Here is a 17429-nt window from a genome sequence, read left to right as displayed (position 1 = left end):
TTGGAAAGAGCTCATCTAGGAATATTACCATATCTTCCTCATGCTCAGGAATTCCAATAGAAAAGGAGTGTTGAATAAAGATGGTTAAGTTGATTTAATATACAATGCACAATAATTGTTTTATCTCGATTATCTTGTTTTCATAATCATTGGGAGCCAAAATCGTAATTGAAAATAAAATTGTATTAATCACCCACCCTACCCTATATCTCTGACTGTATATATCAAACTGTATATTTGACATAAGTATCTGACTGTATATCAGACCATATACATCTGACTGTATACATCTGACCATATACTGTATCTCTGACTGTGTATATCTGACTGACAATATATACACTGACTATATATACACTGTGTATATCAGACTATATGTCTGACTGTATATATCCAACCGTATATGAGACCATATATCTTTGATCGTATTGACTGTGTATCTGGCCGTATATACAGTATATGACTGTATATCTCTGACCATATATCTCTGACTGTATATGTCCAACTGTATATCAGACCCTATAACTGGCTGTATATACATTATATGACTGTTTATCTTACCATATATATATATATATATATATATATATATATATATATGACTGTATATCTGACCTTATATATCTGACTGTATATATCCAACCATATATGTGACCATATATATCTGACTGTATATCTGGCCATATATATCCGACTGTATATATCCAACCTTATATCTGACCATATATATCTGACTGTATATCTGACCGTATCTGACTGTTTATATCTAGACTATATATATATATATATATATATATATATATATATATATATATATATATATATATATATATATATATATATTGCCCAGCCCTAGTTACAGACCTACAGACCAAAATTGCACATTGTTAACCACTGACTATCTTGTGAGTTTTATTCCTGCAGGGGGTGCTTGACACTCTGAAAACCGAATCCTCCATTCATCCACACTTAAATATAAGAATGCTTTATATCTATTTGTAGACATTTTTCACTGCATAGTTAGTTATTTTTATTTTTTTTATTTTTTTTTAATCCCCTTTTCTCCCAATTTGGAATGCCCAATTCCCACTACTTAGTAGGTCCTCGTGGTGGCGCGGTTACTCACCTCAATCCGGGTGGTGGAGGACAAGTCTCAGTTGCCTCCGCTTCTGAGACCGTCAATCTGCACATCTTATCACATAACTCGTTGTGCATGACACCGCGAAGACTCACAGCATGTGGAGGCTCATGCTACTCTCCGTGATCCACGCACAACTTACCACACGCCCCATTGAGAGCGAGAACCACTAATCGCGACCACATTATAGCGACCACGAGAAGGTTACCCCATGTGACTGTACTCTTCTTAGCAACCGGACCAATTTTGTTGCTTAGGAGACCAGGCTGGAGTCACTCAGCACACCCTGGATCCAAACTCGCGATCCAGGGGTGGTAGTCAGCGTCTATACTCGCTGAGCTACACAGGCCCCCCACTGCATAGTTATTTTTAATAAAAACTGATAATTGCAAGGTTTCATACCTGTGAATGAAAATTCGCCTCAGCATTATCTATAAATGCATTTTTAAAATCCTCATCCAGTAATAATAAACGACTGTGAGTTCATGCTTCCTGGCCAGCGCTGAGAAAAGTAACAGGTACCACATGACTCCTCCGTCTAGTTGGGCGATACCAACTCATACAACGGAGATGGGACTTCAGGTATTTTGTCTCAGTATGACAGACTCACAGCCACACAATTGCAAGGTATTTCAATTGAAATTATTTTCAGCGTTGATAAAAATATATAAACAAGGACAGATGCATGATGGGGGGATGACAAATCACCCCCTTCACAGCATTGGGGGGACGAGTGCACCCCGTCTCCCCCAATTCTCAGTGTCTGCCACTAAACTACAGCGAAGTGCAAAAGTGACCCTGTAAAAAACATTTGGGGGCAAATAATGTCCTCATAATGAATTCTTCTGTTTGTTTTTGTAACATCTGATAAAGTTCTTAATATTTTCTATTATAGTCCTAGTTATATGTATCATGGTATAAATTTGATTTGATGTTGATTTAATTCTTAGGCTAAGAGGTAATAAATTCTCAAGATTGAGAATTTATATTAATGAATCGATTATATTAGTGTACTTGACATAAACGGATGAGACACAATTTATGTTTTAAATGATTAGAAATATATATGCCCTCATTAAGATAAACAAAATGCCCCTGAAAATCAAATCCAGGGGTCAAGTATTGCCCCTTCATGTAAAACTTAAATTCTGACACTGGTGCTAACCATGAACATGAAACTTTTGTGGTGGTTTGTATCTTAAATTGTGATTTTCATACATGATGCAAGTATTATGGTGATTTTTGATGTAAGTGGTGTGTTGAAGGTCATGTATGCATTACCTGTGATTCGCATGTGTTATACATGTGTTATTCTCACCTGTGGTTCTAGGATCTGCATTAACACTGATCTGTGATCACGCAGTTTTCACTCTTTCTTCTTTTCAGTCCTTCAGTCACCGTGTTTAAAGTGAAGTTAAAATACCCTTTAGAATCACGTTAGAAACCACAGGTGGGGGCATATGTAAAAAGATTTTATAAATGTTAATAAAACTAGCCTAAAACTTCTTGTGTGGATTGACTGATTGAGTTCAATCCTTCTGCTGTATGTGACATTATAATTATATATTTATATCAAGGTTTTATAAGTCAGTTTTTATGGTAACATTTACAATATCTATATAATACATCTGTGCATTTGCAAGGTGATTGTTGATATCATGTAATAATACCAATGTAATCATGCTCATATGCCAATGAACCCAAATATCAAATGTTTTCAATCTGATATGCAATATATAAAAACAGTCTTTTATTAGCATCCAGATCTCATACATCAAAAAGCAAATATTTCAATAGACGACATGAATCAGTGCATCATTGCTCTAATATCAGTTATCAATCACATTGATGTGTTATAGGGAATCAAGACAACATATTATTATCAATGTAATAAGACAACTATGTGCAATAATTCAGTTTTGTCTAGAAAAGAAAACAGCACCATAAAAATAAAAAGTCGTGATTTATAGAGTTTTATCACAGTGTGTTTGTACTGGATAAGAAATCTCATTACAGCACCACAAATAAACAACCAACAAACACATGATTTATGATTGAGATGGTCGGTTCATCATGTTCAGATTGTTGGACAAACATTTCCCAGATTTCAGGGGGGTTTGGACGGCACTGTTTGATCCTTTTGATTTGGGTTTGGGAATTCTGGTGGGTCCAGAGCGTCGGAATGATTCCAGAGGAGTCTGTGATGGGTCAAATAGAGACTTGATCAGTTTCTATAAAGAGCAAACATTACGAGCCGAGCTCTGCTGACACAGGAGAATATTGAGTTGTTTCTAATATACTTTTGAGCAATGCATATTCATTTGCATGCAGGATTATTCATCATATTCCAAACGTCTCTACAATTTCCATAAATGCAAGATGAGGAGAGGTGTGTGGTGTTGAAATGAACACAGGAAGGTGCTCTCAGACTCAATGTAGAACACTAGCTCAGTGCTCAGTGTTCAGTACATACTGTATATATACTGTATGTTTTTAAAATAAATACTGCAGGCATACAGTGGGCATTTCAGTATAACAGGATGCTATTTATGCTGCATCACACACCTCACATGCCCTTGTCAGATTGCTTGTGAATGGATCTAATCATCTGAAGAATATATATATATATATATATATATATATATATATATATATATATTATTTTTAATTCAATTTCGCCTAAAAATGTCTTAATCATTGGCAATCCGATTTAGTGATGGGTCAATAAATAAACAGAAAAATTGTGTTTGATAACCGTTTAATCTCACGCAGTGTGCTCTGTTGTAAACTGCACATTTTGATAAATATATTAAATAATTCTGGATATTCCATGCGTACAGAAACAGTACGTAGTATGTCAGTGTGCAATTCTGAACATGGCCAATATGACAGAACACAGAACTGTGTGTCTGAAACAGCCAAATGTGTTCCTTTGTGTTGTTCAGTATGGTGAATAGATCATGGCCTTTGTCCATTTGTAAGTCACTGACTGAAAGTGGAGCGCACACAGCCAGTGTTTCTGCAGTAAAGTGTGAACGTCTCCTGAGGTTTGTGTGACGGATCTGATTACTGCACAATCGGCATAAACGCTCACAGGACTCTGCCAGACAGTGATGTCATCACAGAAGAGTTTACAAAGCATGTCAGCGTGTCACAGTTACTGCTGCACATCTGCAAATCTATTTCTACTGAGGAGAATCCAGTGATTCAGTTCTCCAACATTAGACCCAATCAGACCGAATGAACCCACTGGCTGCAGTTCTGCTGCATGACTTTTCTATGAAACACTCTTTTCCATTTTGGAATTGTGATTTATTTATTTATTTATTCTTTTATTTTCAGAACCAAAGTACATTTGTTTCTGGCCTCCTTTCATTAGTCAACAATCTTCTTCCTGACCTGAACTTGTAAAACAGTAGAAAACATGACATAAACATAAAGGTATTTCTGTCTGTTTTATTTGAACGGGTGGATGTTATGTTTCAAAAAACTTGGCAAGCATACAGAAAAATACAGAACAATTATGAATGTTAAATAAGAATAGTTGACACTCTGAAAATAGTTGACTCTCATGATGTCACTTCCTCAAAGATCAATTATCATGTTTAAATTGAAATTAGATTTTCCAAATAAATGTGATTTATATAAAAACTTTGATAAATTCTGAAAGTGAAAACCAATAAATATTTTATCATGGCAAAGTTTTAGTGTTAATGCATTTTAATGAATATTTTTGAATATATGTATTTAATATTGACAGGGCCTATTTACACTCCTAATTCAATTGCAGTGTGTTTATTGTGTTTATTTAGAGTCCCACAGGCCCCGCCGGCTCGTCTCACGACGATGATGAGCTCTCGAGCGCAGCATCGGAGAGCGGGCTTGTCCAGTCGATTGCAGAAGCCTCAGCTGGGATCCCCCCCTCAGGGAAAATTGCTCAGTCACAGGCTGATGCCGAAATGATGGATATGCTTTCCCGGGCGTCCGCGAGTGTCGGGTTAGAGTGGAACCCTCCGCTCTCCCCTGAACCCTCGCGGCTTGATGATTGGTTCCTGGGCTCGCAACGCCGCTCAAAGCAGCCACGCCCTGCTCCAGTGCCTTTCTTCCCGGAAGTGCACGAGGAGCTGACGAAATCATGGGAGGCACCTTTCACTGCCCGGCCCCGATTCCGCAGTTCCCCCGCTCTCACTACACTTGATGGCGAGGCGGCCAGGGGCTATACGGCGATTCCCCCAGTGGATAAGGTGCTCGTGGTGCACCAATGCCCACAGAGCACCGCCACCTGGTACGGACGCCCTAAGCTCCCGTCCAAGCCCTGTAGGTTCACGTTGTCCCTGACGGCTAAAGCCTACAACACTGCTGGACAAGCCGCCTGTGCCCTGCACGCCATGGCTCTCCTGCAGGTCCACCAAGCCAAGGCGTTGAAAGAACTGCACCAGTCTGTCACCGTCATTTCAGCCCTTGGACGACCTCTTGTTTCTATGGGCAGGTGTTCCCCTAGAACTGGTCTTCAGGCACATTGTGGTCACGACGGACGCCTCCAAAACGGGCTGGGGTGCTGTTTGCAACGGGCACACAGCCGCCAGCCTGTGGACGGGCCCGCGACTGCATTGGCACATCAACTGCCTCGAGTTGTTGGCAATTCTGCTCGCCCTGCGGAGGTTTCGGCCGTTGATCCAGGGCAAGCACGTGTTAGTTCAGACAGACAACATGGCAATGGTAACATATGTCAACTGCCAAGGCGGTCTGTGCTCTCGTTGTATGTCACAACTCTCCTGCCGTCTCCTCCTCTGGAGTCAGCAGCACTTCAAGTTGCTGCGAGCCACTCACATGACGGGCAACCTCAACACTACAGCAGACGCGCTGTCACGGCAGGTTACCCTCAGGGGAGAGTGGAGACTCCACCCTCAGGTGGTCCAGCTGATTTGGAGTCAATTCGGATGGGCACAAGCGGACCTGTTTGCCTCCTGCTGCCCGCTCTGGTACGCCCTCACCGAGGCTCCCCTCGGCATAGACACGCTGGCACACAGCTGGCCCCCTGGCCTGCGCAAATATGCGTTTCCCTCAGTGAGCCTACTTGCACAGACCCTGTGCAATGTCAGGGAGGACGATGAGCAGGTCATCCTGGTAGCACCCTACTGGCCCACCCAGATGTGGTTCTCGGACCTCACGCTCCTTGCGACAGCCCCCCCCCGGTGAATTCCCCTGAGGAAGGACCTTCTTTCTCAGGGACGGGGCACCATCTGGCACCCACAACCAGACCTCTGGAATCTCCATGTCTGGCCCCTGGACCAGCGGTGGTAGACACTGCGGTGGTAGACACGATCACTCAGGCTAGGGCCCCCTCTACGGGGCGCCTGTATGCCTTTAAGTGGCGTCTGTTTGCTAAGTGGTGTTCTTCCCGATGGGATGCGCAGTCGGATCAGTGCTTTCCTTCCTGCAGGAGAGGTTGGAAGGGAAGCTGTCCCCTTCCACCTTGAAGGTGTACGTTGCCGCCATAGCAGCACACCATGATGCAGTTGACGGTAAGTCCTTAGGGAAGCACGACCTGATCATCAGGTTCCTGAGAGGCGCCAGGAGGCTGAATCCCTCCAGACCGCGCCTCGTTCCCTCATGGGACCTCTCTGTAGTTCTTCAGGGTCTACAGAGAGCCCCCTTTGAGCCTTTGCAGTCAGCCGAGCTTAAGGCACTCTCCTTGAAGACTGCCCTCCTGACTGCGCTCACTTCCATCAAGAGGGTAGGAGACCTGCAAGCGTTCTCTGTCAGCAAAACGTGTCTGGAGTTCGGTCCGGGCTACTCTCACGTGATCCTGAGACCCCGACCGGGCTATGTGCCCAAGGTTCCCACGACCCCTTTTAGGGACCAGGTGGTGAACCTGCAAGCGCTGCCCCAGGAGGAGGCAGACCCAGCCCTGTCGATGCTGTGTCCAGTGCACTCTTTACACATCTATTTGGATCGCACGCAGAGCTTTAGGATCTCTGAGCAGCTCTTTGTCTGCTTTGGTGCACAGCGGAAAGGAAGTGCTGTCTCCAAGCAGAGGATTGCCCACTGGCTCATTGATGCCATAACTATGGCATATCATGCCCAGGACATGCCGCCCCTGGTAGGGCTACGAGCCCATACTACCAGGAGTGTAGCGGCTTCCTGGGCCCTGGCCAGGGGTGCTTCTCTAACAGACATTTGCAGAGCAGCAGGCTGGGAAACACCCAACACATTTGCAAGGTTCTACAACCTCTGGGTAGAACCGGTTTCATCCCAGGTAGTGGCACGCAATACAAGCGGATAAGCCGTAATACAGAGCTGAAATATTCTTCTAAAAATCTTCATTTGTGTTCAACAGAAGAAAGAAAGTCATACACATCTGGTATGGCATGAGGGTGAGTAAATGATGAGAGAATTTTTCACTTTTGGGGGAACTATCTCTTTAACTGATCAAGTCTTTCTCTCAACTCTCTGACTGTCATCTTGACCAAATCACTCCGAGACAATTAACCTTCATATTTATTTTCATTTTTTATCTTAAGTAGTATAAAAGGAAATATTAAGACTGGAGACAGGAAACAATATGCAGAAAAGTGGGACAAAAGGAGGAATTGAACCCGGGTCCTTCTGCATGGCCTTACCATTACAGCAACACAAAAAATTGCAGTTTGGGTTAGGGTTATGGTTAGGGTCAATTTCTCTGTTTCCACCAGATTATTGGAGTGTAAATAGCCACGCTGTGTGACAAGTGCTATTTAAATCTAGTGCAACTAGTCACTCCGTTTAATATTTAATCTAATATTTAATCTATTTATTTTTTAATTTCAAAATTTTGTCAAGGCAAAGCTTTGGTGTTAATGCATTTTTTTATATTGCAAATAGTATTTAAAATATAAAATATTTAAATTTTAAAAGAAATATTTATATGATTGGATATAGGTTCATGTAAAAACTGAATTCTCCTATAAAATATCCATTAAAAATATGTATATATCATCATTGCATGAAATGCAATTTTTAATAGAATATGTTCATAATAAATTTTGTGCTGTTTTAAATTTCTGTAGCATCTCTGACATCATGAGCTTTATAAATGCTCTATCTGAAACTGATCTGTGAAGTGTGTGAGCAGATTCATTCCAGACATGAGGAATGTTGACATGTGGATCAGGAATCGTCCCGGAGGAGTCAGAGGGCATGAACACACAATGAGCATTAATTAAACGTGTCCTCCCTCTGGAGTCACAAACACTTCCTGTATGCCAGCTGCTGTCACCATGGAAACCAAACTCTTGGTCTGTTTGGGATTTGGATCATGTTTTGTTGAAGGAACTTTTATTGTTCTACATTTCACAGTGCTGCTAGATGAGTTTCTCATGATCATAATAACCATTACCCTGCTGAATTGAATAACTTAACATCATTCAAGCCTAAGATGTGTTGCTGGTCTTAACCGGTTTAAGCCGGTTTCCCAGCCTGTCTAAGATCTGAGCTCCCAGCATGACCAGCTGACAACTGCCCAAACCTGCCAAAAACCAGCAAACCAGACCAGCCTGAATAATACATCAGCTAAGAACAGCTAACCATCTATGTCTAGTTTAAGATGTTTTTTCAGAATAAACGGGTTTGCTGGTTTTATGGCCACCAAGATGATTTGCATTAGTAATGATGATTATCTGATTTGTAGATGTCTCAGGTCTTTTCTGCTAAACAGTGGTAAATACAAATAAATAAATGCAAGTGACCATATAACTGTGTTTAGTTATGAAAGCAACATAATCAGTTTTAGTACAACATTTAGGATGGAGGAGAAAACACATGCACATACTGTGTCTTTGTTCACAATGCAGGAAAAATGCAAACATTTTAGAGTGACATTTCCAGCTACAAGTTATATTTGGCCCGATCACCTTCTTTTCTGTTCAGACTGCACTTGCTTTTAATTGCACGTCCACATTAGTTGTCATAGTAACAATGCAAATTTGTGTAGGATACCCATGCATAAGACTTTAGCAGTGGATGTTTTCCATTGATTCTGACTTTCATGAGGGCAGAATGTAAAATGAACACATTCGTCACAGACAACAGTGTAAAAAGGGGAGAGGTGTGATATGCAAAGTTTGTTGCTGCTGTCACTTAGAGATGGGTGTCCTCTAAGCCCTATTCCCTGTAGTCCCCAATGTTTTGTTTCTTCGTTGCTAGACTAAATGTGTGCCAAGGCAAAGGCACACCTAACAATGAAGTGTAACACCTTACTCAGACCCTAAACCTGATCATGAGAGTAATGAAAAATGCCCTGTTGTGTTGAACGGAAGAAAGCTAAACTTTCAGAATGTGCGTTTGTGATTTATTTAGCAATTTTAACCCCTAACCCAAACACCATACCTAACCCTAACCATAACTTTGAGCCTGTGACCATGATTGATAAATACATTTTGTGTATGACAGAAGAAGACAGGGGAAGCGTATGTGATTGCTTGGTGTACAAGTCTCCTATAATTCTTTCGAATTCTCATAAGACTGTGTTGAATGATACGCATGAACAAAAATCGATTCGAATTTCAAACCACCTACAAATGTCGTTTGGATTCAGGGGCGGATCTATCGGGGTGGCATCAGGTGGCAAATGCAACACTAAGCATGATTTAGAGTTAAAAAGTACTTAAATATTGATCTTTTTTTCACACCAAAGGTGATTGTGTCGCTTTAGAAGACATTAATTTAACTGCTGGAGTTGTATGGATGATGTTTATGATGACTGTCTGTGATTTTTGGAGCTTCAAAAGAGAAATCTCCATTCACTTGCATTTTAAGGACCTACTGAGCTGAGATATTTTACTATTTTTCTTCAATAGTGTTCTGCTGAAGAATGAAAGTCATACACACCTGGAATATCAAGAGGGTGAGTAAATGATGAGAGTTTTTTCATTTTTGGGTGAACTGTTTCTTTAAGAATGACTGTTTATCAAAACATTTTAAATTATTTTACTGTGCATGACATAATTAATTTTCATGAGTTTTGCGGCACTGCCCCCCACAGTACAATTTTCCAACCATTTATTTTTATTTAGGACAAACTTTGTGTTAATCTTCACTTTCAAATGGATTATTCCAGCTGTTACACAGGTGACAAGCCTACAGGACTTTATTAGTAGAATAACATTGAATATGCACGCACTCTCCATCCGTGGGTACACTTAACAAAATAAAACAAATTGGCCTGCAAGGTGGTGACGTTTAGTCCAGATTGCAACTTTTATCTGAAGCTAAGGAACATTTAGAATTTGTTGGTGTTTAATAGACAATGTCTTGGTACTCTGGAGATAGAAATTTTGTTATTTTTTATTGTTATGTAATTTTATTTTTTTGTTTTAATGTTGGCAAATCAGTAGCAAAATGTTTATGTGGAAGTGCAGTTGTATCGTAAATTCATGGACATTTGTAATTCGATAGTGACTCCAGTTAGTGAACTAGTACTTGTTGCAATTAAGATTGGTACCTTAATCCATAAGAACTACACATGGGCACTTGCTTTGGTGATGTCACCCCTCATAGTCTGCATGCCACCCCCTTGCCACCCCATAAAAAAATGTCTAAATCCGCCCCTGTTTGGACTGGGCTTGTAAAAATTGGATTTCATGTGTTTTTCTCCTGTTCAGACTATGATAACCTACCAAAAAAAAAAAAAAAAAAGTTCTGCCTGTGTGAACTAGGGATGTGCACAGATATTCAACATTCGGTTAACCATTCGATGCACCACTATTAGCACACCAAAATCACTATTGGGTTATTCTACATGTGCAATAGAGGTCTTCAACCCGAACCGAACGTGAGAGTGATTCACTATCAGGCAGATGAGCATCACGTCTGATTCACAATCACAGCTGTTCTCCAAACACTCAGTTTAGCCAGACAAGCAGAGGATAAACACACCAGACGATACGAATTCCAGACTGAATCAATTTAACGCTTGATAGAGTCCTTGACTACTCACTCATTTGTGTTCTGTCTGTGTGTGAGCTCCTCCGTTACCGAAAACGTCCTATATCGTGCAATAACGTTACTGTGTGTGTTTGACAGGAGTTTACTTAAAATACTACACTGCATTAAAGAAGCTTTCATCTTTTTCACCAGCGCATGTAAATTAATCACATTAATGCTGTAACTTTCTAAACTTCACCGTTGTTCTTCAATGGTGAACGTCATGCAGACGATGACAGCCACAGAACTGATTTTCCATTATATCATTACACAAAACTGTCCATTCTCTCAGTGTTTTGGACTGCAGCAGTAACTATGACATCAGTCAATGAATTTATCCATGCAGACCAAAGATATCAGTCTCTTATTACCTCATGTTCTGTTCACTAAATTAGTTGATTTAGGTCAGGTCATTTACTTTATATACTGTATTGTAAGATTGCAGAAATTGAGCAAGAAATTACTTTTTGTTTGGAGGAGAGACATAATCTTTTTCTGTGTCTTATTAGTAACTAAACATTTTCTTTAAGCATCCTAATGGAATAGTTCACACAAAAATGAAAATTCTGTCATTGTTTTCTACCCTCATATCCGTCTTTCTTTTGCCTATGGAACAGTTCAGCGGAATGCAGCCTCAGTCACCATTCACTGCATTCATTGTGAGGAAAAAGATGCAATTAAATGATGACTGAATGACAGAATTTATTTGTAGGTGAACTGTCCCTTGAAGAAGTCTTTCTATGTCTTATGAGAGGCTCAAAGTATATCATGCACCATACATCATGAATGTCAAGCATTTGTGTGTGTCTAGCATGCATGTTTATTTCACAAGAATGCAATATGTAAACTCACTAAAATATTTAAGAAAACAATAACGCTTCTGATAACATTGCCTCATTTTAATTAACAAAAAAGACAAATTCATCATAAAATGGGAGTGGAAAATGAAATATAAACCAAAAATAAATGTAATTGTACATCAATCAGTGTGACATTCATTTTTATGGTACAGAATTATTTGCTATTGTTAGCAAAAACAGTAAGTGCACTGAAAGTGTAGTGAAAATGCACAAGTGCTTGTTTACATATCATGCTCTAAATCAATTCATTATTAATCAAACAAAAACAAACGAATCAAAAGAAAAAACTACATTCAACTTGGTTAGCCACTACTGCAGTCGAGGACAACGGATATCTGAGGGTGTGGAGTTGCAAAGGATCAAAGGTCGTGGGTTGATGAGATTGGGGAGGGCGGGTATTCTATTCTACAATCACTAATTATGGGCAAATCTGGGTCAGTCACAGATATTACTTACTGTAATTTGTGCGGGTCGTGACATTGGAGGGGCTGTGGGTTTGATCATGATACTGCTTGTGATTTTGGCAGTAGTGCCATTGGTTAGTACTGGAGTCCTTTGCTCCTGCCCGAGAGAATGATAGGGGCTGATGGTTTTGTCTCCGGTATTCACGGCTTGAATGTAGGGACTCCCTAAGTGTATGTGGATTTTGTTGTCGTCAGTGGTGATGACGTTTGGACCTGAACTGTTGGACCTCTGCATTTGCCAGCTGTTCTGTCTTTCAGGGCTCACACGGAACACAGTGTGACCTCCAACAAGCTCTACCGGCTCGACTCTGTCAGGGGTTCCAGTGGTCACAGACACAATCTGAATGGGCGACAAGGCTCGGTCAGGGCTGACTGACCCACAGGAGTCAGAAGTGAGCGTTCGGGTGAGTGGTGACATGGAGCGATTAGGTGTGCTCTGGCCCCAGGGACTCTCTGGAGGAGGCGAACTCTTGGTCTTGTTTGAAGGTGAAATTGAATTCTGCAAGATTGTAATTCGCTGTTTCGGAGAGGCACCAATTGTCGGGATGACCGCTGTACTCGTGTAGGACTGGGCATTCTCTGTGGTGGGACTGGTGATCTCGAGAGTGGCCGTGTTGTGGCTGTGGTCAGGGGTCACTTTGATATGGAGAGGTTGACCTGGACTATGCGTAAGGACCACGTCCCCTTGCTGGTCATGACTGCCATTCTGCCTTGCTTGTATCTTGCCGTTCATTGGGTGATTTGTGTCTCTAGCTTTCAGGAAAGGTCCTCTAACTCGTCTCATATTGTTGTTGAGATTGTTGACATTGTTAATGAGTGATGGACTGCATTTTATCTCATTGTAATTGTCTTTGTCCTCTGGATTGCTCTCCACATACAACTTGCCATTGACCAGTGCGCGTTCCAGTGGTGGAAGACTCTTGTAGTTTGGGGACAGATTGTCTGTTGGGTCTGTCTGCACCTCTTTTGTGGCGATCTGGAGATCTGAGAAACGTCTTCCATTCATGCCCGGCCGAAGGCTTTTGCTGAAACGCCGGTATCTCTCTAACTCTTGAGTGAGGGTCTCCATTTCTCTGGCCAGCTCTTTGTTGCGCACTTCTTGCTGGATGAGTTTTCTCTGTAGGGACGAGTGGTCTGTTTTCAAGTGGCAGATGGACTCTTCTGTACCCATATAGTCGAGGATCTTCTCTTTCAGGGCTTCTACCTCTCGGGTCAGATGACTGGATTTTGCCTCTTCCTCTTTCAGACGCTTATACAGGATGTGCTCTTGGTTGGATTCTTCTTTCTCAGCCAGCTGGTACTTGGACAGCTCCTTCCTGGACATCTCCAGTTCCTCCATGAGGGTTTTCGCCCGTTCCTGCTCATTGGAATATCTCTTTTCTAGTGATTCAAACTCGTCCTCCGTCTTCAGAAGACCACCCTCCACCATCTTCTTCTCCTTCAGCTTTCTCCTGAGGCGCTCCACTTCCTGGGCCAAATCTTTCACTCTGTTGTCTTCTTGTTGGTAGCGGTAAGGAACTGGAGACTTGATGTGCTCCTCTTTGGACTTGTTCCTCAAGAATTCCCTCTCGACAGCCTCAAGCGACTGAAGTCTCTTCTTCATCATGCCAACTTTGGACTGAAGGTCACTGTTTTTCTCTTCTTCAGTTTTCAGCTTTGCTTTGAGCTCATCCCTTTCTCTAGTGGCCATACACATCTTCTCTTCGAGTTCAGCATTTGACCTCAAAGCTTTCTTGCTTTCTTCAATCAGCTTTTCAGTGACAGTGTTGACCATGTCTTGTTCTGCTTGCAGTTTGCCAGTGCTGTTTTGTACCTTGTCCTCCATCAGCTTCAGTTTTTCTGCCATAGCTTTCCTCTCGTCCACGAGCATGACGGTCAGGGTTTTCAGCTTTTTCAGATCTTCTTTCAGCATCAGCTCTGTTTTCTCCAAATTAACCTCGGCAGCTTCAAGCTCTTTGATCCTGACTCTGAGCACATCTAGTTCACCGGACATGTGTTTGGTCATGGTCCGCTCTTTCTCCAGGTTGCTCTTCAGTGAACTGCACTCTTGTCTGCTCTTCCTGAAGGCATCCTCCAGCTTCTCCAGCTCCAGGATTCTGTGATTCAGCTTATCCACTTCTGCTTTTAAGCTGCAGCTTTGGCTCGACTCTTTGTCCAGCTTCCTGTTCAGCTCCCTGCAAATGTCCTCCATCTTGATCAGCTCCTCATCCTTCCCCTCCATTTCCAGTACTCGTTTCCTCAACTCCTCCACTTCCAACACCAGACTGGAGTTTCCACACTCACCCTGGCTCATTTTGTCTCGTAGCTCCTGCAGTTCCTCCTCAGCTCTGTGCAGGGTCTTGTTGGTTTCTTCCAGCTCATCTAACTGTCGGCTGAGCGCAGAGAGTTTCTGTCGCAGCTGTCTGTTTTGGGCGTCTTCATTGGTCAGTTTGGCCATCATGGCTTCCTGCTCTTGGTGGAAATGGTAGGTCTGGTTGCGTAACTCCTCCTCCAGACGCAGAACTTTGCTCTTCTCCTCTTGCAGGTGGGTGTGGGCGGAGCTCAGCTCCTCTTGAGTTTGAGTGACAGTGTTCTGGAGCTCCTGGACTCGTGTGGTCTGTTGGTTCAGTTGCTCTGTGAGATGCTGCTGTTCATCCACAACCAGCAGGGTGAAGGACTTCAGCTTGGTTAACTCGTCCTTCAGATTTGTCACAGTTTGACAGTTCTCTTCTTCCTTTCTCTCCTGGTACGCCTTTCCGTGATCGATGAGCAGTTTCAATCTGGCAACAGAGAAGAATAGAAGGAAAACTTGTTAAAATGGTTTACAGATTTTGTTTAAAGCTTAAAATATTTTGTAAAAAAGATTTCAGTTGTCATTGTTTGTCATTTGTTGGCTGAATTGACACAAATGTGCTCAATCATTCCAATTTGCTTACCATTTGTCCTAAAATACAAGATTACAATTTTTAAAAGCATCTGTTAAAAACTGTTTAAAAAACTTATGTTTGATGCTTTTTTTAACAGATGTTTTTTTTATTTATTTATTTATTTTTTTTGGCCTAAAGTAAAAGTCTGTACCTATTAGCCCTGCTAAACAACAACAACAACAACAACAAAAACAAAACAAGCTTAGACCAGCCTAAGGTTTTGGGCACCTGTTAGCTGGTTAGGCTGAGACCCCAACAAAAGGTGATGTTTGGCAGAATGATAGTCTTAGTCACCATTCACTTTTATTGCATGGAAAAAAGATACAATAAAAGTAAATGGTGACTGAGGTTAATGATTTGCCTCCTTATGTGTTCCATTGAAGAAATAAAGTCAAACAGATTTGGAACAACATGAGGGTGAGTAAATGATTTTAAGAATGTGTATTCTTGGGTGAACTATTCCTTTAAACCAGCTCAGACCAGCAACCCATCATAGGCTGGTTTAACCCTCAGAGACCCAGTGTAGCAGAATTGCAACGTTTGTTTAAAGCAATTCAATAATGCCTTTTTATTTTATTATTAAAAAAGTTAAAAGAACTACACTTAACAGTAGCTGACACTCTGATTTGTATTGCAAAAAGCACTTTCAAGGAGGAAAAAAGAAAATACTTTATCAGTGTCAATGCTTGGGTTTCTGTAGGTTAACCTGTTTATTTTAACAGGGAACTGAACAGGTAAACGCGTGGGAGGTTGTCCATGCTTGTGTATGTTGTATGAGAATATATAATTGAGGTATAATTGTAAATAAAACATTTCAGAGTGGAAGTGGGGCAGTATGTGTTCCAGAGCTACACATTTTAAGGGGAAAATCGGGTCATAGTGGCTGGCGCAGGTTTCCTCTGGTCCCAGACTGTTCTGCCAACAGAGGGCATGTTAGAGAGGAAATGGAAAAAGTCTCTTAATAAGGGGGTTCCTGGATTACAGAATGCACATTTATAAAGCAGTAAGACTGCCGTTCTCTCTACAGATGGTGTGAAAAGCTGCGGCGTTCCTCTCTTAGATCGGCCTGTCACATTTGAGCTCATTCACTGCATGTAATGCCACTTTGTGACTTCATTAAACATTTGCGGTTCACCATTAAGAGACGGAAAACCAAACGTTTAACCGCATACAAGTGAAACTCTATTGTGCTAATTGCTTGAACAGGCGAAATGCAATGCTGAGCTCATTATCTGCTGTCTGAATGCTGTAAAATAATGCATGCTGCAAGAGAACTAGATGCTCACTGCATTACAGTACATCTGTTTAATATTTAATGATATGAACATGCTAATAAGTTCTCTGTGATTGTAAGCCACAATAGATTTATTCAGTTGCTCCAATTTGCATACTATCTGTCCTAATTAATATGCAAGATTAAGATTAGCACGTCTCAAAATCCAAGCACATTGTAAACAGTATGCCAAAGGAGAGCAGAGGGAATATTATTGTGAATCTGTGCATGCTTTAACAGGTAATATCAGCAACAACCTTTGCACTTCAGAAGAGGCTGGAATAATACTCGCTTATATTTGCTGAATACTGCACAGTAAAAAGAATGAAAGAAAAAAAAGGTTTGTAAATATGGCTGTATTCTGCACATTTTGACAAATGAAGTAGACCAAAGCTGTGTGTGTAATCCAAAAAACAGCACTGCAGTGTTTTGTCATGCTATACAACAGCACTTGTGGGAAACAGTAGCTAACTATTGAAATGTGTAGTTGAGATATTAGTATCACACCTTTTAGTTAGTTACTCCACTACACCACTTGACACGACACTAAACCCTGAACATGAAACACTGAGCTGATGAGGAGAGTTTGAGATGTGATCACTGAGGTCTATTCAGCGTTAAAATCAAATGGACATCAGGAAACTTCTTCACTGCTCAGATTTCAACATGACTTTGTTTTAACCTTGAAGCGTCTGATCCACTTGGACTTGTTCCCAACAGCATAGATTTTTACAGAGGAAATTTGATGGAAAAATCTGTGCCATGGAAAAAGACTTTAATATGTACCTGCAAGAAGGAGTTAAAGTTCCTCATGAATGAGGGTTT

General features: G+C 41.3%; 1 protein-coding gene across 3 annotated transcripts in view; it reads right to left on the bottom strand.

The window, feature by feature from the left end:
• Window positions 1-2967: 2967 nt before the first annotated feature.
• LOC127427809 (filamin A-interacting protein 1-like) overlaps window positions 2968-17429 on the bottom strand; it is an 81285-nt gene continuing 66823 nt past the window's right edge. For 2 of the 3 annotated variants that reach the window (XM_051675609.1, XM_051675611.1), the window contains one exon: window positions 11912-15184. In XM_051675609.1, coding sequence (XP_051531569.1) covers window positions 12397-15184 — 2788 coding nt within the window. In that variant the 3' untranslated portion in view covers window positions 11912-12396. Of the gene's footprint in view, window positions 3337-11911; window positions 15185-17429 lie in introns of those variants that run through there. The other variant, XM_051675612.1, reaches the window with a different exon arrangement.

The sequence above is a fragment of the Myxocyprinus asiaticus genome, chromosome 37 (genome assembly GCF_019703515.2).
Source record: "Myxocyprinus asiaticus isolate MX2 ecotype Aquarium Trade chromosome 37, UBuf_Myxa_2, whole genome shotgun sequence".
NCBI classification, from domain to species: Eukaryota; Metazoa; Chordata; class Actinopteri; order Cypriniformes; family Catostomidae; genus Myxocyprinus; species Myxocyprinus asiaticus.
Note: the sequence above shows the minus strand (reverse complement) of the source record. Positions and strands in the feature narration are given on the sequence as shown.